The 25,095-nt window shown below is 38.4% G+C and overlaps 1 protein-coding gene across 3 annotated transcripts; it reads right to left on the reverse strand.

Annotated features, from left to right (window-relative positions):
- Window positions 1-664: 664 nt before the first annotated feature.
- On the reverse strand, window positions 665-15,204 carry LOC122649807 (alpha carbonic anhydrase 7-like). Of its 3 annotated transcripts, none has more exons than XM_043843046.1 (7): window positions 15,048-15,204; window positions 14,693-14,910; window positions 14,262-14,368; window positions 14,038-14,140; window positions 13,762-13,926; window positions 2,496-2,549; window positions 665-783 (listed from the first exon to the last, which is right to left on the reverse strand). In XM_043843046.1, the coding sequence occupies exons 1-7, from the start codon at window positions 15,145-15,147 to the stop codon at window positions 688-690; spliced, it is 843 nt and encodes a 280-aa protein (XP_043698981.1). In that variant the 5' UTR covers window positions 15,148-15,204; the 3' UTR covers window positions 665-687. The 3 variants fall into 3 exon arrangements, with proteins under 3 accessions (XP_043698981.1, XP_043698982.1, XP_043698983.1); XM_043843047.1 differs by lacking the exons at window positions 13,762-13,926; window positions 14,038-14,140; window positions 14,262-14,368 and adding exons at window positions 2,702-2,866; window positions 2,972-3,074; window positions 3,174-3,280 and having other exon boundaries at window positions 671-783; XM_043843048.1 differs by lacking the exons at window positions 665-783; window positions 2,496-2,549 and adding exons at window positions 12,404-12,531; window positions 12,730-12,783.
- Window positions 15,205-25,095: the final 9,891 nt, after the last annotated feature.

Raw genomic sequence — 25,095 nt, forward strand, 5'->3', positions numbered from 1 at the left:
CTCTTTCCTCTCCACATGAAAAGACATCCATATCCCTTGTTTAGGGGAGAAGAGAGATAGGCACAGAGAGTGTTAGCATAGGCCGCACTCCCGGACAAAGAACCACTTCCCAAAATATAATTACAAAATATTTGACACCTGAAGGGTGTCGAGTTGTCGACAAGAAAATCCCTATAAAGAAATATATAATCTTATAAACCCGTATAAAAAAATTCTCTTTATGTAAATGAATGATTAATCAATATAATTGCTTTTCAAAATCAAGTGTTTTTTTGAATCACATAATTAAGCTACTCAAATTTCAACAATATTTGGTTGAGTAGAGAAAGAAGAAGGAGAAGTATCCAGTTTTGTCTCAAAAATGGATGTATCGTATTATTTCAAGCTTAATAAACAATATCGTTACAAGAAATGCTTAACAAAATTCTCCAATATATTTTCACTATAATAAATGTCTTATCTCCCTACGTAATTTCCCTACTGCCATATATACTAAACAGGAAATAAGCTTCCCTTTTATTGTCTGTAGAATGAATGAACAAGTACTGCATAGCTGAGAATCAAAATTGAGCTACTGCCGAACTCCATTAAACTGTTCTCGTCGATGATCAAACATCACAGAAGAGCAGGGCGGATGGAGCGAGAACAATGAATTTAGAATTTTAAGTCACAACTCTCATGCTTTGGTTAATGCTGATTTTTTGGTGAAGTCTGCTTGGGTTCGTAGAACTCAATCACTCGATCATTGAGTGGCTGCAATGGTCTCGCATTCGATTCTGCATACTGTTAGGAAGTCATCACCGGTTTATCAGTAAGTAAAATCTACATGGTTTCCACCCAAAAAACAAAAAACAAAAAAAAACCTACATGGTTTATAAAAATGGTACTGGAAAGTGAACCAGAAATGGTCGGACCAGATTAATCCAATGATGGTCAAGGTATACCAAATATGGAAATTTGAACCCATTGTCTTGCCAAACGGGTCTGCTGGTAAGGGTGTCAATCGGTTCGGTTTAAGATATAAAAGGTAGAAACCAAAACAAGAATAGAAACACATTTTCAAAACCAAAACCGAATTAATTCGGTTCGATTTTTACTCGGTTTAATAGTTGGTTCCTTATTCGGTTTCATATTCGATTTAGGTCATGTTTTAGGTGTTTGGGCTAACTTCTTGTATTTTTACCAGCAAAAAAACCCTTATTTGTTAGGGTCATATCCATCAAACCTTTTCAAAATATTAAAAAGGAATATAATTTATCATCCACATGTGATTGTAATATTTTTATTTTTTTTGGTAAACACATTTGATTGTAATATTAAAAAAGAATATAACTTTACCCAGTTTCTTATTCAGTTTGAAAATAGGTAATTCAGTTCGGTTTAACGGTTTTAATCATGAAATCAAAACTGAATTGAACCGAAAAACGATTCTAGCTTCCAAAACCAAAACCAAAGCAAATTAATTCAACTCAGTTTTAAACGACCGATTTCGATTCTAAATTGATACCCTTATCTGTTGGTGCCGCTTAGGTGGTCGAAAAGAACATTGTCGAGTCTACTGGGCCATTTAGGGGGTAAGCAATGCAGCTGCCTTCGAGCCAGCCTGACCACCACGGCCCTGTGAGAAGTTTTTAGTTCAACCAGCCAAGCCGGTCTCAATATGGCATAAGTTTCACAGATGCAAATGTTCCTTTGGATGTACGGTTAGAGGATGGACATTCTTGTACGTTGTTTCTCGTACAGATGGAATCCAATTGAGTGAGTGGATTCCATCTGTGCGGGAAAAAATGTACAAAAATGGTTCTCGTACGAGAACTTGATTTGTGCTTGTACAAATAAAGGATGTCAAGTGTCCTTTCACTCTCATAAATAACCTTTCATGCACCCTTAATGGTAGTGAAGAGGACACATGACATCCTCTAACCATATGTGCAGTATACACATATATGCAGAGAATCTAAACTTGTATTTAACATGGCGTCCCAAGCAAGGTTCATAATCCAGGTATTGGATTTGGGATTGTTCAAGGCCGATATCTATCTGATACCGATCTGGATCGATCAAAATCGGCATGGATTGGGTAAAATGATCAAAATCCAGGTTTTATTGGTTCAGGCTTGGATCGATCAAAATTATTAATAAAATACTAAAAATTGGTATGTATCGGTCAGTAATTCAAAAATTGGTCAAAATCCCCAAAATATCAATCGAAAAACCCAAAAAAATTGACAAGTATCGAACCGGATTGGCCGATCCAATTGAGTTGACCAATCTAGAAATACGTTGCCAGATTGGTCATATCTCAAGATTTGTCATGACCGATCCAATCCGAGATTACGAAACATGGTCCCAAGAGGTCATGGATGAACTCTCCTGCTTCACGGGGGAGGGAAATTTAATAATGGAACAGGGGTTAAATATAATGCATCTATAATGTATATAAAGAAAGCAAAAAAAAATACATGAGATTGATGTTTTAGAACGTAGTTACTTACGTCATGAACCGCCCGCCGTAGTAGCTTCACTTGCTCTGCGGAAACAGTCCTCACCTGTGATTCCAATTCAGATTCGTAAGTCTACAAGGCAATGCCATATCAGCATATCTAATAACTGGAAGAAGTAGTGGCAGTAGTTGGGTTTATATATTCTTGACCCTTTTAGAATTTTGTTTCATTAAAGAAAAAGGGAGAAGAGAACATACCCTTTTAATGATGGTCCAAGTGACACCTTGGGTGCAAGGAGGAGTGGTGAGAGAACCCACATATCTGTAATACTTCCTTCCGCCCAACTTTATGTGTTTTGGATTAACCATCCCAACATTAATCTCGTTTTGGGTATCAGCAAGAGTCTGTATTTCCTCTTCCAACTGCCAAAAACCACAACACATCCCATATTATGATTCTACAAATGTGTGAGAGATAGAGGGAGATGTGATTCTGTTGAGGGGGTTTAAAGTTGTTTGATTGTTTACCTCAGAGAGAAAGGGATCAGGTCGCCCAATCTTGTAAAGGACTCCAATCACTGCGAAGCTGAGATTTGAGCTTTCATGAAACATATGCACCTCCATAGCAAACCTGTGGAAATTTTAGAAAAGGGTGTGTACTCTTAGGTTAATCATTTCAGCCTTTTTGATATTCAAAGAGAGGAAGAGAAGTGGAGAAGTAAATAAACACCTATTGCCATCAATGGTGTGCTCGGAAGGAGAGTGCCAGTGACACTGTTTGAGCTTATAATCAGTACCATTGATGTGGATTGATCCGGCATCACCTTCCCATTGAAGCTGTGTCCATGAAATTAAGCATATAAAACAAGATAAAATATAGTTAGATTTTAGACTACATAGTACTACTGCGTTGACAATTTGACACCTATTTGTCTCTCTAAAACATTTTTCTATCTTATACCAAATCCCAAAAGCATGTTTACTTGTTCTTGTTTAAACAAAAACCAGCTGTGGTTCCCCAATCTGTGCACCAAACTCTCACCAACTAATAATACAATTTTAGAAGTCTATGGTTTCATACTGAGAGAGAGAGAGAGATCAGAAAGATTTGTGTTACTTATCAAAAACAATAAAGGGGAAAAAACCTATCTTATTGCTGTGCTCTGCTTCCAACACTTCGGATAAATTAATCCAACTTAAGTTCATACAAAATATCCATACAGCAATCAACACCTAGTGATCAGAAAGAATTTAAAATTTTCTGTTTCCAAGTTATAACCTATACAACAAGTTCATCATGGCTTTGTAACTTTCGGAGATTAATTTCTCTGAACTTCAATTTTCCATCACTCCTACAAACAGTGACCAAATCCCATTTGATTTCTGAATTTTGGCTTTTCTGTATCAAAAAGTAAGAAATGGGCACTTCCATTTCCATAATATGTGAACCAGTGAGCACCCAATCAAAACAAATGGAGTAATTAGTACCCTGAAGTAAAAGTCATAAATCCAAAGCTGTTTTAGATCATCAAGTGATTTGATTTGCCAATTACCATTATATCGTGACCCCTATTCTTGAGAGTAGCATTGGCAGTCTTGTAATCTCTCTTGATCTTCCCCAATTCCGGCACCACTTCCACCCTTTGATGCAACATGTCGATGGGAGATTGCATATCTCCATTATTACAAGCTGCCCATTCTTCATGAAGTTCTCCCCAGTGCTCTGGTCCTTTACTACTCCCTACCAAATAATCGAACTCTCTCTCATCCTCTGCACAGCCAAAATGAATCATGATCATAGTTAGAAAGATGATATCATGCATGAAGTACAGCAATCCATCTCACTGAAACATTAAAACAAATACTTGAAATATATATGGAAATAAGGTACTGGGGGGGGGGGGGGGGGGTGTTAGTTTATCATCATTTACCAACTTCTTGGCAGGTGATGGATTTTAACTGCAAGATCAGAAGTAGAAGGAAAAACCCAGAAATACTAGAGGAGATGGAACTCCGTAGTTGCTTCATCATTGGATTGATTTGCAGAAGCAACAATATAGATGGGTATGAAGAAATGAAGAGAAGTAATGAGGGAGCAGCGGTAGCTAACCTTACCTTAAATAGGTACAGAGATCGGAAAAATGCCAAACCCTTGTGAGTTTCTTGGTGCCTTCGAATTCCACGAAATTCCAAGTTCCAGACCGAGAGGAGATTTTGGGGATACACACCTGTTGACCTCAAGATCGTCAACACATACGCAATCATTTAGAAAAGAAAATCTTTTTTTCAAAACGAGTAGAGTAGTTCTTAGCTGACTGACCTGAAACTCTGAAAGAGATCAACACATACGCAATCTGAAGACTTTCTTTTCTTGATAAACAGATGATCTGAAGACTTGAAGCCCAACAACAAAAACCCTTTTGATAACAAAGTAATTGCTTTCAGACTCGTTCGCAAGTCTATTAAACAAATATTTGTAAGATTCCATTAAGTCTTAACCCCTAACATCACTCCTTTAACTAAATTTGATTATAAATTTAGAATTAGAATAATTAGAAATTTGTAGTCCAACACCCCCAACTCTGACAAACCACGTGTATTATACTGCCTCTCGTGTCCTGATCGCACACGTCTGATGGGATTGCTCGCAAGAAGACCAAGAATGTTTGGTTCTTAATTAAGTCTCTTTTTTTATTTTATGTTTTTTTAACTTTGAGATACTGACAAAAAAAATTAAAAAACTAAAAAATATTCAGGATCCCGGCATCCATTAGAAAAATTGCATTTTCTTTTGGAAAATAACGCCGACCCATGCATCCAGGCAGTCGGGTTGCATGTGCAACATAAGATTCAAGGCAGCACGCTTTGACCGCCTTATCCTTGTCCAAGCGTCTTGCTCAAACAGGGGTAAGGCGGTCAAAATGCAGTGCCTTGAATCTGGTGTTGCACATGCAGCCCGACTACCTAGATGCACAGGTCCAAAATAACGATGCCCAAGGCCCCAAACACCGGAGATGGTGAAATTATTGCTCCACCCCATTTAAAATAAAAAATATATATATATCCAGGTCAATGCTGATGCGGGTGTGATCTTTTGCCTATTATTTAATTTATGGGTTTTATGGCAAGAGATTGTTATCTGGTCGTATAGTGCTTGCATTAGCATGAGGGTCATAAGAGTGCGTGTAGAAGCATTTGACCGCAAGCAAGAGATTGTTATCTGGTTGTTAACGCTCTTTTTCCTTGTATGTTTTTTTTTAATGATAGAAAAAGCGTTCCTAGGTAGTGTAGCATATGCTGATGTCTCCTTGTGTGACGTTGTGTCTAGGTCTCTCATCCTTCCATTGAAATGACATATTTACCTCCTAGTATAATAAGAGAAAGAGAGAGAGAATCTACCTCTGGTTGTGGGAGAGGTGTGTGTGTGGGTGGGTAAAAGAGAGAGAGGTGCTAGTACATTATACAACCAGATAGGGAATTCAATCCCTATTTTAAAATTTTTTAATATGGCTCCAATTAATTTCTAAGATAAAATCATATAAAATGAGAGGCGAAATATTTTTGTCATAAAGGTCTCTGTCCCAAGATGTTTATTTTGTCACGTGGGCAAATGACGTTTCTTTTAAGCATTGGATAGAGAGGAAATGAGATTGTTCAAAAATGTCTCAAATTTTATAATCTATTTCAATCAAATACCTAAATGTATTAGCATGCATCTCATTGTATATGTGTGAACCATTATTATGCACTCTTGCAATTTTCAATTGGACTTTAAATACAAAAAATTATATAAATAGAGGCTTAAATTTATTTGTGATTTTCTAAAACATCACAAGCCCTTGTGACACCAATAACTACCTAAATATAATCCTAACTCGTTTTTTTTTAAATCAATTTTGCATGTGGAAGTTCCTTTTACATGATTTTTACCAGGAAAAAGTGCCAATTCTTTTGTAGCGAAATTCATTGTTTCTGATTGACCTTTAAGTTCGATGACAGACAAACGGCCCAATAACAAAGGCAACCCTATTAGACCAAACATCTATCATATTCTGTGAACTCTAATTAGTTGGGAGAGTTTACCAAAAAAAATTTAATTGGGAGAGTGTTCTCTGTGGGGAGCATAGGAGGCTACCCGTTTGCGACATTCAATGAGAACATGTGCATTGACATCTCGAAAGACGTAATTTTAACCTTTTCATGAAGGTGGAGCAGTCATTTCCCCCCTCTCCCCCCCCCCCCCCCCACTGTGTCTATGTCTAGGTGTGGCTGCGCCTCCCCAACAGAGAACATTTTCTCTGATTATAAATCAGACGAAATCTCCTACCAAAAAAAAATAATCAGACGAAGTCTAATTCAAATTTTCTATTTTTTTTGGTAAAGTCGAATTTGTTTTCTTTATTTCCTTCTTTTTCCTTTCTGAATGATGACAGACACTAGTTGAATATTGTTTTAGAGGGTTGTTCGGATCATCAACCAGAATTCCAGCAAATGAAAGTGAAATGAAGTATGAAAAAGAGAAATTTTCAATAGGGTTTGGTTCTACGTTGGAACTACAATTTTTTATTTTCAACATTTCATATCTAATTTTGACTTTAACTTGCCCCAAAATTATGATTATATTTTTTAGTTGTCACCCAACAATTTGTTCCAACTTTGTTTCCATACAATGAAATAAAAAACAAAAAATTATCTCATTGTGGATGGAGGGCTAACAATCGAAAAGAGGGTTGTGAATAAGTGCCTAGCACACTTGGTAATTTGTGATGCAAAAAAACCCATTGCTAGCAGGAGGTCTTGGATTCAAGCTTCATCGTGGATGGAGGGCTAAAATCATTTTACGCTCTTCTAACAATCAAAAAGAGGGTTGTGAATAAGTGCCTAGCGCACTTGGTAAATTATGGTGTGAAAAAGCCCATTGCTACAGAGAGAGGTCTTGGATTCAAGCCTCTTGGTTCACATCCTCCCTCCCGTTTGCTTATAAAAAACGAAGATTGGTGAAAAGAGAATTGTAGGTATGGTTCGTAATCTCAGATTGGATATTTGTATTGATCTAATCCCGATCCAAAAAGATTTCGACCATAACTGATACCGAATCCAATACCTGAATTTTGAACCTTGATTGTAGGTGAACAACTCAGCTTGCAAAACTATTAAATCTTTTTTATTTGCAATTTTTCATATGTTGATTTTAGTAAAAAAATTCTTATGTCGGCAGTGTGGGTCAGTGGGATGCTTTCCCACATCCTCTTACATCTTGATCATGTGGTTTTGTACTGGTCCTAAGATTCTCTCTCTTTTTGTCTCTACCATATGGGCCCCATGTTGACACGAAGTCATTTCCCATGATATAATTGTGGTGTGGGTATTTTCCACATTTAGGGGCGTGAGAAAGCCTCTCGATCCCATTCTCACACAAACAAAAATCCTCTCCCGTTGATTTTCATACAGAATGGAGATGAAATTTTCAGATGCCCTAAAAATGCTCTGTAGTGCCCTAATCTTGTGGTGCACTATAGTGCAGGTATGAGAGCTCGACACATGGAAGATGTGACATCCAATGGTGCCAAGTTAGAGAAGGAAGAGAAAAAAAAAAAATTGCCTTACATCAAGCTTGCACTGTTACATGAAACTTCGCCCATGTGTCGAGCTCTCAGGGCCACACTGCAGTGCACTGCCAGATGCCTGCACTACCGAGGATTTTTAATCTCATTTAGTCATACTATAGCCCAAGTGCACAACATACAAAAGATCCCAATTGAGCCTAAGCTATGAGAAAACAATTACTGAGGCAGTTGGTTGGGCAAATGTAAGCAGCCCATAGTTAGCAAAAACAGAAACCTAAAAAAAAATAAGAACGGACGGTATGGGTTTTAAACGGTAAAAAATCACAAATTGATGATCAAATAAAATGATCAAGAAAACAGAGAATAGTAAAAAACAGAAAACGTACGATGCTGTGTTTTAAATATTTATATTTTAAAAAATGGCATTATTCTCATATAAATTGATGAACTTTTATTTGAAATACATGTTTCTAATGTTCAAAAACACTGTAACATCCAAAATTAATCCATAAATATTTCACAACCCATTGTAAGTTCCAAAAAATGTCATCTAATATCATTCATTATCAATTCCCAATTCATACACCATAATGTACAAAGCTGAGCAATGTGGCTTCACTATGGTGTTGCTCATTGATGTCAACACAATCAACACACTTATGTTTAGTTGACATTGGGAGTCATCGTTTTAGAAACCATTTTTAGTAGATGCATCAGTTTGTGGTTCAATTTTGAAGTCCGTGCATTGATCTTGAGTTGAAGGTGAAATAATGGGAAATGTAGCCTTTCCAATCATCTTTATGTCGGGGAAAGAATAAAGTCGATCAGAGTTCGGAACAAAGAGATATGATCAATTACGTAAGACCTTGTTTGACAAGTCCAAGGTCTTAAAAAATGTTAAAAAATAGAAACATATTTTAAATCTATTTTAAACATGTTTAAAATGGAAATGCTTTTCGTCTACCATTTTTTCTAGTATATTTGGACAACGTATTTAAAATGGTAAAAAAAAATGGAAACACATTTTTGCTAACCGTGCACAGCCTCACATCCCTTGCTTCGCTGAAGAGATTATTTCCAAGTTTTAAACCGGCAACCAATAGATTGCAATGGCGCAACTTAACTATTGTACCAAGACGGATACACCATCCTTTGAAAACTCTAGAAGGTGAATACAAAATGATGAAACGAAAGATGAATCAAAGTCAGGTTTACACCATTTTAAGGTCGCCAAGGTTGGTGTGCTATGACTCTCTGTATTTTGAATTTACAGAGTTATTTTCGTTTCTTCATGTCAGAAATTTTGCAAACGTGCGTCATCCACCTGCACCTTTCATTTAACTTCAATTTCACATTAATAAGATAAGTCATTCCTCAAATTCAAACTGCAACTTCACATTAATACGATATGTGATTCCACATTTATTGTCTTACCAAATCCCTCCCCTGCTCTTAAAAAAAACAAAAAAATCCCACATTTATTGTGTTGTAGATCACTAAAATTCTTTCAATTAATTTGCCATCTGGTCCTATAGGATATTTATCACAACTCACATATCCGTACTTTCTTAGAGGCATTGGAATGGGACCATGGTTTGAGGAATTGGTATTGAATTGGTCGATTGTTATCGTATTGGTGGAGACCAATTTCGATTCCTCATCGAGCCTATACCGTTGGATGGATACGATCCAGGGTAAAAATATATAATAAATAAGTGAAAACGAACGCACTAACTAGTGTTGTGTGTGGGCGTGTACCCCTTGGAAAGGTGGAAAGGTCCAAGGGTGTAGACCGATCCCACTAAAACCCTGAATGGGACTAGGAATTGGAATCGGATTGTGAATTACCAATTCAAATCGGACTCAATTGAGTTCGATTCCAACTGATTCTTACAATATGCTTTTAAATAATTGTTAGGGGAAGGTATTCATACATGGGAGATGCTCTCATGGACTCCATCAAATAAGGGTCTAGGGGTTTTATGACATTTTACATTGACATTATATGCCAATTTGATTGCATTAAATGCACGTCGTGTACATAATCGGCCGTGCATGAAAACTTTTGCCTAATAGTTATTCATGTTTGATCTTATTCTTTGCTATTATTTCATTCTTTTAGTGAAACACTGAAACTTACCTCTTACAATGAGAGCCCTAAGTTTATTGAATACAAAATTCTAAAAAATTCTGGATATTAGCCTACTTCAACTAGTTACAAACATGGTTTAAAAACTTGGAATTGGGATCTGGATCAGTCTCAACTAATTCAGATTTGGGATCGGATCAGAATTGGTTTGAATTGTTCTAGAACAGCTTCAGAATCAAAATATTCTAGGGCTGCAATAGGGTCGGTTGGACTGGGTTTCTTAAAACCTCAGCCCAACCCTAAGTCCCCATAGCTGGACCCAAGCCCGGCCAGACCTTGACTCATGGCCCTCCAACTAAGGGTGTCAAAATGGAATTGAAACCAATTGTCGGAACCGGAACCAACCGTTTACGATCAAATCGAACCGCACTGTATAAAAACGACGCGATTCTGATTTCGTAGGTTCTATTATCAGTTTGGTTTGATTCAAAACCGGAAAACCATCGGTTAACCGACTAGAAACCGGGTAGAAAATCGAGATTAGGAATATTCTTATTTGTTTAAGAATGGGGTTAAGCACTCTAAAATATTAAGACTCCTTACTGAGATTTTTTTGAATTTCAGTTTGAGTGCCAAATTTATGAAGGGACAGAAGGTTTTAGTACAAGCATGTCTTAGTGGAGTTTGTTAATGAATTCAGTAGAGGGTATGGATTGGTGATGTCCTCAGGTTGGTTTCCCTTGCGGTACTTTGCGGCCTTGAGTAATCACTTAATTAAAATTATCATTGCAACTAACATATCTAAGTGAACTTTGCCTAGAGTTAGATGTGTATGAAACAATATAATTTCACCCACATAACAAGGATATGAAAAATAAAATTAAAGAGTACAAAGGTGAAATCAGTATTACAAACTGCATGTAAATCGGATAACGAAAATCGAATAGAAACCGTTAAAACCGCACTGTATATAAAACGATTCTGATTTTAGGTGATTGTTATCCGATGCGGTTTTGATTTCTACCTTGTAAAATATGCACCAAACCAGAACCGCACCGTTTGACACCCTTACCTCCAACCATGTGGTTTTACCTCAAAATTATAATTATATTTTGTAGTTGTACGTCAAACCCCATTTAAATAGTGTAATTAAATAAATATTAATTTATAGTAGTTTAATTTAGGCAATTGGTTGTCCTAAGGTTAGACATGAAATTGTTAGGAACTAGAGACAGAATCGGGCATTTTGTTCATATAGTTGTCACATTGCGTATTTTAGTAATGAGATTATAAAATACAAATATGAGTATTAATCATATTTAGTTGTAATATATTATGTAGATATTCTGACAATCTGTACATTTCCATGAATGTAATATTGCCTTTAATTCTGTTGTCTTGTTTAACTCTTGCCATGTTTAGATGATACTCTCTTGTATATATTTTCATCCATTATTATGGAATAGACAGGAGAGTTTTCAAATAATTTGAAGGTGCACTTTCCATTATGTCCATTTTCAAGAGTTCATTGTTTGGTTCATTTTTTAAGTACACATGTGAAATAATTTATCTATAAATAAATAAAAAAAAAAAGGAAAAAATCTCTACTTGATGGTGTTTCCTACGCCCTCTTACAAGGTACCGTGAGATAATGCCTCTGCCCCTTGGGTCGATACCCAGACGTGCTGACCCATTGACCTAGACGCTTGTGTAAAGACCATGCAACCAAGTAGAGATTTCTTGTCCTAAAAAAATATAGTTACAAATTATTTGACACCTTAAGAATGTCATAAGAAAATCCCTATAAAGAAATACATAATCTTACGAAACCCGCATAAAAATATCCATTTCTGATATGGGACTAAACAAAAATATCTTAATAAAATATTAATCAATATAGTTGCTTTTTTTTTTTTTGGTAAAAATGTTTTTTTTTTTTTGGTAGAATTGGTAAAAATATAGTTGGTAAAAGTATAGTTGCTTTTCAAAATCAAGTTTTTTGAATCACATAAGCTACTCAAATTTTCAACAACATTTGGTTGAATTGAAAAAGAAAAAGGATAAGTAGCCAGTTTTGTCTCAACAAAGGATCTCCTCTATCATATTATTTGTAGTATCTCTGAAGTCAATTAATATAAACAATATCATTACAAGAAATGCTTAACAAAAGTCCCCAATACATTTGCACTATAATAATTAATAAATGTCTTAAACTCCCTATGTACTCCCCCTAATAAGTAACTGCCCAACTGCAATACTAAATAGGAAATAAGCTTCCTTTTTATTGTCTGTAGAATGAATGAAGATCAAAATTGAGCAATGAATTTAGATTATAAAAGTCAATCATGCTTTGGTGAAGTCTGCTTGGGCTCGTAGAACTCAATCATTCGATCATTCAGTGGTTGCAATGGCCTCGCATTCGATTCTGCATACTGCAGAGGAAGTAATCACCAGTTTATATCACATATGTATGTAACACTGCATATATAGTTATCAAAACTGTACTTCATGCTGAACCAGGAATGGTTGGACCAGATTAACCTAATGATTTCAAATATATTCCAACAAAATTTGGGATTGTGAACCCATTGACATATATATACCAACTGGGTTTAAATGTATTTACTTACATCTTGAACCGCCTTCCTTAATAGCTTCACTTGATCTGTGGATACGGTCCTCACCTGTGAGTTCAGTTCAGATTTGTAAGTCTATAAGGCAATGCCATATCTAATAATATCTGGAACTAATTTGAAGTGGAAGAGATAGAGAGAGGGGAAACAGTCTGAGTTATTGGTCGAATCGGACCGAGTTTCCCTCCCTCCATCCACGGTGAATGGGATTCCATTCACTGAGGGCGGGAGAGGACTGGAATGGGTATCGGAAGGTATTTTGGAACATACTAAAACCCTAGGATGGTGGGTGATCCATCCTGTATGGGTGGAGGAAAACTTTGTATTAATCTTTTTGCTGTTTATGATTTTTGAATATTCTAGACTTCTTTGTTACTTGGACCAGACAGTTTTTTTTTTTTTAATTACTACTATTATTATGATTATGATTATAGATGTTGGGTCAGAGGTTTGATCCTCTTGTAATCCATTCTTCTTGCCCTCGCCTGTTTAATAGAATCTTTTTTAATACGAAAAGGAAGGAAAAAAATTTGGCCGCAACCCATGTTCCCACTGCCCCCAATGGCAGACGCCAAATTGGAACAATTCCTTTCCCCTTTGGGTTCACCGTTCACAAATACCCCCTTAGGTTTTGGTATTTTTCAAAATACCCTAATGGATTCCAAGTCGACGCATAGAATTCGAGCAGCAGGAACATGGTGCAACCTGGGCAATAGCCAAATTTTGTACATTATGTGTATTTCCCTCTCATAGTCTCTTTCCTCTTTTTCTTGCCATTAAATATGTGAGTCACCTTTTTTTTTCTATTAAATATATGGGCTGATGTTCACTGTGCCGCAGCGCAGCCTGCACTCAAACACATGGGTCTGTCATTCCAGGGGGCAAGATGGTCATTCGCCCACCGGCCCCCATGTATCTGGGCGCAGCCCGGCACAGAGAACATTTGGCCTACATATATTGTTTCGCTTATCCTCTATCTCTAAATAAAAATAACAAAAAACAATAAAGGAATGAGAGAAGAGTTCGTACCCTTTTAATGATAGTCCAAGTGACACCTTGGGTGCAAGGAGGAGTAGTGAGAGAACCCACATATCTGTAGTACTTCCTTCCACCCAACTTTATGTGTTTTGGATTAACCATCCCAACATTAATCTCGTTTTGGGTATCAGCAAGAGCCTGTATTTCCTCCTCCAACTGCCAAGAAACACAACACATCCCATATTATGACCCTACAGATGTGTGAGAGATAGAGAGAGACAGAGATGTGATTCTGTTGAGGGGGTTTGAAGTTGTTTGATTGTTTACCTCAGAGAGAAAGGGATCAGGTCGCCCAATCTTGTAAAGGACTCCAATCACTGCGAAGCTGAGATTTGAGCTTTCATGAAACATATGCACCTCCATAGCAAACCTGTGGAAATTTTAGAAAAGGGTATGTACTCTTAGGTTAATCATGTCAGCCTTTTTTATTTTCAAAAAGAGAGAGAGAGAGAGATGATAAAAAGTAGAGATCGAAGTTAATAAACAAACACCTATTGCCATCAATGGTGTGCTCGGAAGGAGAGTGCCAGTGACACTGTTTGAGCTTATAATCAGTACCATTGATGTGGATTGATCCGGCGTCACCTTCCCATTGAAGCTGCGTCCATGAAATTAAGCACCAAAGAAGAGTCATAAATTGTGATACTTAACAGAAAGATTAAAGGGGGAAAACCTATCTCACTCATGTGCTCTGCTTCCTACACTTGGGATAAATCAATCCAATTTAAGTTCATAAACAATATCGATACAGCAAATCCACATACAAAGTGATCAGATAAAACTTCATATTCTCTGTTTCCAAATTATAATCTATACAACTAGTTCTTCATGGCCTTATAGCTTCCAGAGATTACTACCCTGAAATTGAGAGTCATAAATCCAAATTAAGCTGTTAGGTGAAGTGATTTGATTTGATAATTACCATTATATCGTGGCCCCTATTCTTGAGGGTTGCATTGGCAGTCTTGTAATCTCTCTTTATCTTCCCCAATTCAGGAACCACTTCCACCCTTTGATGCAACAAGTCAATGGGAGATTGCATATCTCCATTATTACAAGCTGCCCATTCTTCATGAAGCTCTCCCCAGTGCTCTGGTCCTTTACTACTCCCTACCAAATAATCAAACTCTCTCTCATCCTCTGCACAGCCCAAATGAATCATGATCATAGTTAGAAAGCATGAAGTGCAGCAACCCATTTCACTGAAACATTAAAACAAATACTTGTAATATATATATGAAAATAAGGTACTGGGGGGTTAGTTTCTCATCATTTACCAACTTCTTGGGACATGGTGGGTCTTAACTGCAAAATCAGAAGTAGAAAGAGAAACCCAGCAATACTAGAGAAGATGGGACTCTGTAGTTGCTTCATCATGTTGCAAAGCAAGGATGAACGATGGATTGATTTGCAGAAACAGCAATAAATGAAGAAATGAAGAGGAGTAATGAGAGAGCAGCGGGTAGCCAATGTTACCTTAAATAGGTACTGAAAAGGTCGGAAAATTGCCAAAAAATCTTAAGGGAGTTTCTTTCCCACATCCCAGCTGCTCTTAAGACTTGAAAAAAATAAAGCCAACCTTGCAAGTCTTAATGATCTAATTTATTCACAGTTTGCTTTCAGACTCGCAAGTACATTAAAAAAATCTTTCAAAACTGGATTAAGTCTTGACCCTTAACACCACCACTTAAACTAAATAACTAGATTACAAATTTAGAATAATTAGCAATTCCGCAGTCCTACCGACATCATGAAACCGACAGCCACGTGTAATGAATTTTCCCTATGCTCTTTTCTAGAATAATTTTCTTTTAAATTTCTTTTTTGTGGTTTAGCAAAAGATTGTGTGTACGGTCATGCATGATCATCCACTCGATGGGGGAAAGGTTTTGTGCATGGTCATACATCATACATGATTGTGCACAAAACCTTCTCCCCCCCCCCTCCCACCTCTTTTTTAAGTAAAAGGTACGATAGCATTCTCTCTCTCTCTCACTCCACATGGAATGACATTGCTATCCTCTCATGTACAAAATCATTGTATCATACAGTTCATACTTTATTTGTAGGTTGTTCTATGTTGTTTGCTTAGAGAATTGAGCAAACGACGTATGAGAACACACCAATGAGATTTGACAAAACGGGGGAGGGAGGGAGAGAGAGAGAGAGAGAGAGAGGGTGTGCTATAGCATACCCTCCCCTCGTGGCCTAAGGAACTTTTTTCTTTTCATTATTTAGTCTTCGAGATGCCGACACAAAAAAAAATCTCAAACAGATTTAGGATCTAAGCATCTTGTAGAAAATTTACATTTCTTCTTGTCAAAGTAAATATCAAGAGATAGATTTCATCTTTCATTTAAGGGGCAATTACTATCACTACCCTACACTTGGCCTATATTTACTAAAACTATCCTAGCTTAAACTTCTTTTCTGAAACTACCTTGCTTTTAAACTTTTACATCTCCTTCTACCCTCATGTTTTTAAATACCCAGATTGTCCTTCCTTTTCACCTAGTAACCTGCTAATCTATTTAATCTACCATTCATCTTCTACAAAGCACCCACCGACTTCTTCTCTCTCCCGTTTTTTACTCCATTCGGTTATTTTTTTGTTTATTCTTCAATCTCTCTATTTAATTAATTTTTTATTCAGTATTTCATCCTCATCGTTCTTCTTCGAACAGATCATGGTTCTAAGTATCGGTATCGTATCGCCCGTAATGGACGATACATACCGGCTTTGCTAGTCACTGATACCGATACTATCGGTAGCACGGTACGAACAAGGGGTAAAATGGTCAGAAAACTCATTCCTTAAGAAGATTCAGGGGTAATTTTGCCCGATACAGCCGATCCAGGCCGATACTGTATCGGTTTTGCAGGTTACTGATACCCGTTCTGATACCGTGCACTAAAACCATGAAACAGATCGACTCTCTTCAAAGCATCCCACTTCTTCTCTCTCTTCCTCTTTTTTATTCAATTTACTTTTTACAATTTTTGAAGAGAGTCGATCTATTCCATGGTTTTAGTGCACGGTATCGGAATGGGTATCGATAGCCTGCAAAATCGATATGATACTGATACTGTATCGGCCTGGATAGGCTGTATCGGGCAATTATCCCTGAATCTCCTTAAAAATGAGTTTTCTGACCATTTTACCTCTTGTCCGTACTGTGCTACCAATACGGTATCGGCACAGTATCGGTATCAATGACTAGCAAAACCGGTACGTATCCCTCGATACGGGCTATATGATACCAATACTTAGAACCATGATCTATTCAAAGAAGAATGATGAGGATGAAATATTGAATAAAAAATTAATTAAATAAAAAAATTGAAGAATAAACAAAAAAAAAAACCGAATGGAATAAAAAGCGGGAGAGAGAAGAAGCGGGTGGATGCTTTATTTTTTACTATTTTAATGACAAAAATAGTAAAAAGTAGAAGATGAATGGTAGGTTAAATAGATTAGCAAGTTACCAGGTGAAAAGGAAGGGTAATCTGGGTATTTAAAAAAATGAGGGTAAAAAGAGATGTAAAAGTTTAAAAGCAGGATAGTATTAGAAAAGAAGTTTAAGATAAGGTAGTTTTAATAAATATAGGCTAAGTGTAGGGTAGTGATAATAACTGCCCCTTCATTTAAACCACCCAAAAAAAAAAAAAATGGCTTCATCTGATTTCAAGGTAAAAATCATATAAATTGAAAAGAGAAAATTATTTTTGTTGTAAAGGTTAATTGGTTATGTTTCCAAACATTTACACATATTCTGCCACGTGGACAAATGATGTGTATATTCCAACCATTGGATATAGAGGACACGACCTTAGGTAGCCATGTGCCAAATTTCAAATTCTAATTCAATTAAATACTTTTAATGTATTAGTGTGCAACCCTTTTATTATGTCTATGTGCATGTACCACTATTCAACTACAATTCCCTCTCCCAACTTTGAGCATAAACAGTATAGATAGGAAAAGCCATAAAAATGGAAGGTTCAATATTGTCTTGTGACGACTTCTAAAAATATCACAAATCCTTGTGACATCAATGATTATCTAAATAAAAATAAAATAAAATCCTTCTTATTTTTTTATCAATTTTGCTTGTGTAAGGGGCACAAGACCACACTTATTATGCCTACCTACTAGTATTACTATATGTCAAGAGAAAACTTGGGAGTTGCACCGATAAATGACAAGTTCTGAGAGAGTCGTTTAAGGTGGTATGATCATATTCTACAGAGGCCTACAAATGCCCCTGTAAGGAGGAGTGTTATTCTTCTGATCGAAAGAGCGAAAAGGGCTAGGGACAGACCTAAAATGACCATAGTAGAAGTGGTGAGGAAGGACATGCTAGGTCTTGTTCCAAGTATGACATCGAACAGAGCAGATTGGAGGACAAGGATCCATGTCGCAAACCCAATTTCTGAGTTTATTCCGTTGTGTTAGGTTGTGCTTCTTACCTCTTGATATCTTCTTCTTCTTCTTTTTTTGGATCCATGTAATCGACCCCATTAAGTTGGGATAAGACTGAATTTGTTGTTGTTGTTGATGGTGATGGTGGTAGGAGTAGGAGTCGAACCATTGTCTCCGTAGTCTTATACCACTCCCATGTGGTGGAGGCCGGCCACTTAGCTAGAACCTCATTCCCTTACTTTATGGAAGTTTTATACTTCTACATTTAGTCATCTCTTATTGTACCTCAGTAGTCTCAGTTTGAATAATGATGGTTAGACTGTTGACTGACTGCTTCTTCTATTATTGAGAATAATATTGTAGGTCTAGTGTTCACTTTGCTTCTGTACATTTTCGTTTCATTGCTTGGCCTTGTGATTTTGAGGGTCATTTTCCTGCCTTGGGTGGTCTCACATTGCACCTATCTCGTGTATGGTATAAATTTCTCTGTCCTCCCCCAATTCTCATAATTTTTGTCCTCTCAATTACACTGTCTGTACTTGACATCAAATACATCTAATAGAGGGAGGTGGACTCCATGTGGACCCCACCTTGGGTAGGGGGCTAGGATAGTCATTTCTATCTCCTCTATTAGATGTACTTGACGTCAAGTACAGGTAGTGTAATTGAGAGGATAAAGATCCCAATTCTCACATCTCCTCTAAACTCTTTGGGTGGGTGGAAATTTTCCTCATTTCTTTCACACACTGGACCCTCTAGCTAACAGGCCCAACAATGAAGCCAATCCCATTGGATGAAACATCTATCATAATCTATGAACTTTGTCGCACCAAACATGTCGCCCTTGTCGCATTCCTTATCATTTCTGGGATTTTAGAGGATGTGATGGTCATTTTGTGCATCTCTGTGTCAGAGTGCAGGGGCGATGCGTTCTGTTTCCCTAAGTAAACTCAGACGAAGTCTAACTATAAATATCCACCTTCGTTTTCTTTATTTCCTTCTTTTTCTTTTTCTGAATGATGACACACATTAGCTGAAAATAGTTTCAGACGAAGTTCAGATCATCTTTCCATCAAATGGAAGTGAAATGAAATACAAGAGAAAAATTTTCAAGTGGGGTTGTTTGTTGGAAGTAATTAATTTCAACATTTTATCTCTAATTTTAACTAAATTAATTTTCCTCAAAATTATAATTATATTTTATAATTGTCATCCAACAATTTATTTCAATTTTGTGTCGATGCAATGAAATGCCAAAAAAAAAAACGTTGCCTGGTCGCATGACCTCTGCACTCTCACTTGGATATAAAGTCATAAATGATTGAATAATTTTCAAACCCTCCTACTACAATAGCTACATGAGACAATTGGATATCGGAAAAAAGACATAGAGGGTGGTCCCACCGTAGTTCATATAATCACACACTTAACTCCTTTAATTAATGCTGCTTTTGTTATCACTTTTCATTTTTTTAATTAAATTGATACCAACGGAAAGGACTTGTTTGATACTAAGAATCTGTCCAACCTTAGAGGTTCTGTGACTAATATTTTGTAAGATGGAAGGTTAGAACATTTTGAATCATGTGATCCAAGTTATAAGAGTTCTATACCCACTTCCCAGCTGCTCTTTAGACTTGAAAAAACAAATTAAAGCCAACCTTGCAAGTCTTAATGATCTAATTTATTCACAGTTTACTTTCAAACTCGCAAGTACATTAAACAAAAAACTTTCAAAACTGGATTAAGTCTGGACCAATAGGCGAGCACGCTTGGGTATCTACCCAGGGGGTAGAGGCGTCATCTCATGGTGCCCTGTGAGATGGCGTAGGAAACACCACCAAGTAGAGATATTTTTCCCTAAAAAGGTAATAAGAGGATTTTTTTTATCTATAATAAGAAGGCTGCGTTGCATGATTTGATGCAGGGGCCACACAGTCGGATTCTGATCCTCTATGGTTGGGTTGGTAGCAGCCATTGTGCTGCCAACACCTAGACAGGGGTGACATGACCACCCTACCCACTGCCTGAGCACCTTGACTGGATGGGGTCTACGCCCCTATCAATAGGCGATTGATGGCCCTACCCCTTGGGTGTAGGCAGCACAATGGCCGCTACCTACCTGACCGTAGAAGATCCAAATTGCACGCAGCCTGACAACAATCCTCCTTCCAAAAATTTTATATGAAAGTTTAAATGATGTCTGCCCTGACGAAATTAAAGAAATTGCCAACTTGGGAAACAAGCGAAATCTTAGTAGTAGAAGTTCTCTCGAAACCCTTGGTTGGTGGCTTTGTGCAATATTGTATTGGGTCTTCGGTCCTTTAAAGCTGAGTCAAAACAGAGAAGGGAATGGGGGGTCACAGGGGTCTTCGTTTCATAAGAAAGAAGGTGGATGTGATCTCTATAAATTATTGATTGCTAGAAGAAAATGGGGAAGAGAAAATGTTGAAACGAAAGATGAATCAAAGTCAGGTTTTCCCATTTTATGGTTGCCGAGGTTGGTGTGCAATGACTCTGTATTTTGGACTTTCAGACTTCTTTTTATTTTTCATGTTTGAAATGTTGCAGGCATGAGTCATCCACCTGCACCTTTCTTTCAACTTCAACTTCTAACTTCAAAAAATTTACCACTGTTTTCTTCACAAAAAAAAAATATATATATATATATATATATCTATTTTTACCTTATCCGGGGGAATATGTATCGGTCTTCACCAAACCAATTTGAATCGATCAATCCGATATCAATTCCTCAAACCATGTCTTCTTCTCAATTCCAATTTCTAGGGTTTTGACGAATTCCGATTTTGATCCAATTCATTGGAGGCCAATCTCATTTATGAAACAAGGATTGATTGCATTGGGGCTGCAACCCGTCCTCAGGGTTTGGCTGGGCTGACCTTGATTGGGTTTGATCATGGAGTGTGGGAAAGGGAGAGATGCATGGACTAGATTAAGTTGGGTTGGGTTGGAGAGAAAATGATCAATTTTACATAAAATAACACTATAATAAATATATTATCACTTATTATCTTCAAATATAATATATTATATAATAAACATTAGGCTTCCTTCCAATGGTTGCTCTGGTTCCTTCCTCCTGCAATGAGACAGATCGCTAATGAACTCTAGTGGGCTTTGTGTAGTTCTCGTTTTCTTATGTTGAGAGCTTCTCATTCTCTTATAGAAGCCCGCCTTGCCGGGGACTGGTAAAGCCCAGCAAAGTAGCAGGAGCAAAATATGTGTGACATTTAAAGTTTATAATATATACAGTATATCAACATCGGGCTGGGTCGGGTGGTGCTAAGTCCGAGGCCTCTCTCAATCCTGGCCCGACCCGACCCGACCTTGACTCAGGGCCAGAAATTTCCAGCCCTGACCCACCCTCAGGGTCAGGTATCTCAGCCAGGTCTTCTTCGGGCTCAGGGCGAGCCAGGACAGGTTTGGGCCGACAGGGCCAAACTTGCACCCCTATATTGCATATACCCTTTATGGTCAATACATAAACTAGCCACATTTATGCGGAGTTTTTAGGGAATTCTTCATTTCTTCCCCCATCACTCAAAACACCCCCTTATTTGATGGGCCGGGCTTCGAAGACCCCAGGCCCAGGGTTGAGTTGTACAATATTGTCTTTGTTACGAAACTTATTGGAGGCTTTAACAGAACACCACTTCTATCTTGGCCCAACTTCCCTGCCAAGTAGACTTCCCCAACACCTCCTTTTGGTTGGTTGGGCTCACTTCATAGACAAATTGGGCCTAGTGTGACATTCCCATGGGCCGTGGGATCCTTTTACTGGGGATTATGTTGGTGGTTTGGCAATGGGCACTCCATATCGATTGATACATGGGCCTTGAATAGCCCACTATTTGAGTTTGTCCCTCAAAGTTGTGGATATTAGACTACTTTAACTAGTTACAAGTTACCCATTCTAAGTTACCCATTCTGGAGTCATTCTTCTTCATCGTTTAATTTATGGGTGCGTCAGGTTACAAACAGAATTTGTAACCGGTCTTTTTTGCCCTCCATTCAATGATGTGATTAAGTAATAAAAAGTCTAGTAAGGTAATTTCCCAATGTAAGAGAGAGAGAGGGGCACCACAGCTGCAACCTGCAACTACGTTTCTGATGGGATTTTTCCGTCATCTCTTGTCGATCGCTCCACCGCGCACTCTACTGTCCTTCGTCTTTGACTGTGCGATAGCGGCAGTAGTTCCCTCATTCCTCTCAACCCTTCTTATCTGAGTGCCCAATTAGACTAAATAGTCCCCAAGTGAGCATTAAGCAACGTCCATAGTCTCCACAGTGAAACTACCAATGAGCAAAGGACAGACAAAAGAGCTACGGCAAGGTTTCCATCTTCGTCGGAAAACATAGGATGTTCGTGATTTATGAAATTTGAACAGTGACCAATGTTTTAGTATCTTTTAGGCACTGAAGGATCAAAATATTTACTTTTGTTTCACTGTGAAAGGTATGGAGTATAAATACAGGTTACGATTCGTTGGATGGCTCTGGACTTCCATTTTCATTTCCATCGATTTTTTTGACTGGACAAGATCACATGGCCATTGGGGACCGAAATGGGTCAGCTTGAGTCCCCCCCCCCCCATCGTTCTTGATGAGGACAGCAGTGAGAATCTCAAGAGCGAGTTGGTTCAATTTCTCAAGAAGAGTCTTTCATAACCAGAATGTATCAAGGCCCGATCTTGGATCAGACCCTTTTCTAACCAATCGTAGGTGGGAGTGGGTTTGGAGATATACAAGAGGTGCAGGTAGAGCAGGGGCAGGGAAACTGATACACCTTCTAAAAACAGGGAACGAGAAATCAGACGAAGCAGAAAGAAGAGAAGAGACGAAAGAGAAGGAGGAGCAGAGGAAGAGAGAAAACAGAAGGTTTGGAGATTTAACTTTTGCATAAGCTCATAAACTTGAGTTACAGATATTTATAAACTACTACTATGATCACGAGTCCTACCCATACATCAAATTACTCCCCTATCCTTATATGACACCTATATCATCTCATTCCTGACATCCAACAGAATTCCTTTATTCCCATGACATTCCCATGACTTTCCTTACACAAAATCAACCAAATGGGTGGGGCGCTTACTGATTCTGGCTGTACGTCGTGGAATACCACTCATCTGGCGTGGGGTTACTCCAGCTTCCTCCACGCTTGCTATCACCTCTTCCATGTGATCTCCAGGTGTCGCTGTAGTCATAACATTACCTGGTACTCTGGTACTGGGAAAACAACCTTGTCCTCAAGGTTGAGGTTGGGGTACGTGTCTAGAAGAACCGAAAAATCCACCCACGAAGCGTCCTCCAGAGGTAACTCCTGCCATTGCACTAAGGCTTGTTTGATGGAGGAGCTGCCACGAGTAATGTGACGAACTTGTAATATTGCCACCGGGGTAGGAGTGGCGGTCGCCTCTGCCGAGAATGGAGGAAGAGCTTGGGATTGGGTTGCAGGGTCTCCCACACAGGGCTTGAGGACTGATACATAAAAAACAGGGTGTATCTGGGCAGACGAAGGAAGATCCAGCTTATAGGCCACCTTACCTATGCGTTCCAGTATCTGGAAAGAACCAAAGAAACTGCGTGAGAGTTTTTGATTGGCATGGAAAGCCACTGACTGCTGGCGGTAAGGACGTAAACGAATAAAGACCCACTCGCCCACAGAGAACTCGCGATCAGTCCGCTTCTTATCAGCCTACATTTTCATTCTATGCTGGGCACGAATCAAATTGGATTTAAGCCCGCGGCGAATGTGGTCTCTTGTCTGCAACTCCTGATCAACAGCTAAGTTTCTAGAGCTGTCTGGTATATAGCGGAGCAAGGTAGGTGGGGGACGACCATAGAGAGCATGGAAAGGGGTGGTGCCCGTCGCAGTGTGATGAGCCGTGTTATACCAGAATTCCGCCCAGGGAAGATGCTTTACCCACTGTTTCGGTTCGTCGGCGACGAAGTTGCGCAAGTACATTTCGAGGCAGCGGTTGAGAACTTCCGTCTGGCTGTCGGTTTGAAGATGATATGACATACTCATAGACAATGTCGTGCCCTGGAGCTTAAAAAGATCACGCCAAAAAGAGCTGATGAAGAGGGGATGCCGGTCGCTCACAATAGAGCGGGGAAGGCCAGAAAGTTTGATTATTTCAGCCGTGAAGACCTCGGCAACCCTGTGACTTGTAAAATGAGGTGGTAGGGGGCAGAAGTGTGCATACTTTGTTAATCTATCAATTACCACCATAATGGCCGTCTTCCCTGTCGATGGCGGTAACCCCGTAATGAAATCCATCGACACATCCTCCCATACCAGTTCAGGGATAGGCAACGACTGAAGCAGATCGGCTGGGGAACAATTTGAGGATTTCATTTGTTGGCAGGTTGCGCACTCGGACACAAAACGTTGGACGTCCTTCCTCATCCCTTCCCAATACAAGCTGTGTGCTACACGTTTGTAAGTGCGCAGGTAACCAGTGTGTCCTCCTTGAGGTGAAGAATGATATTCAAATAAAAATTTCTCACGGAGATTGGAGTCAGAGGGAATCACCAGTCGATGACGAAAATATAGCAGTCCATTTTGAAAGAGGTGTACTCTGGAAATAAAGCTGGGGTATCATCTAACCCTTCCCGTATTTGCTGAAATTCAGGTGATGAAGCAACTGCCACTTGTAAATCTTGAAGAAAATCAAATGTCGGAACTGAGAATGCAAATAGAGAGGGTTCTCCTTCTGGTATGCATGATAAGGCATCGGCTGCCCTGTTCTCGTGGTCCGGCTTGTACACAATATCGAAGGCATAACCCAACAATTTGAAAAGCCACTGCTGCTGCTCAGGGGTCTGAATGACCTGGTTGGTGAGTTCTCTAAGGTTTTTCTGGTCAGTTT

This window comes from Telopea speciosissima, chromosome 2 (assembly GCF_018873765.1).
Source record: "Telopea speciosissima isolate NSW1024214 ecotype Mountain lineage chromosome 2, Tspe_v1, whole genome shotgun sequence".
NCBI lineage: Eukaryota > Viridiplantae > Streptophyta > Magnoliopsida > Proteales > Proteaceae > Telopea > Telopea speciosissima.

Bases quoted from the DNA above. Each gene is read 5' to 3' on its own strand.
- LOC122649807 (XM_043843046.1), bottom strand. From the start codon at position 15,147: ATGATGAAGCAACTACAGAGTCCCATCTTCTCTAGTATTGCTGGGTTT. The intron at 14,911-15,047 runs GTAAATGATGAG...TGGGCTGTGCAG, and splicing joins CACCATGTCCCAAGAAGTTG to AGGATGAGAGAGAGTTTGAT. The intron at 13,927-14,037 runs GTAAACAATCAA...GTTTCTTGGCAG, and splicing joins CTGATCCCTTTCTCTCTGAG to TTGGAGGAGGAAATACAGGC.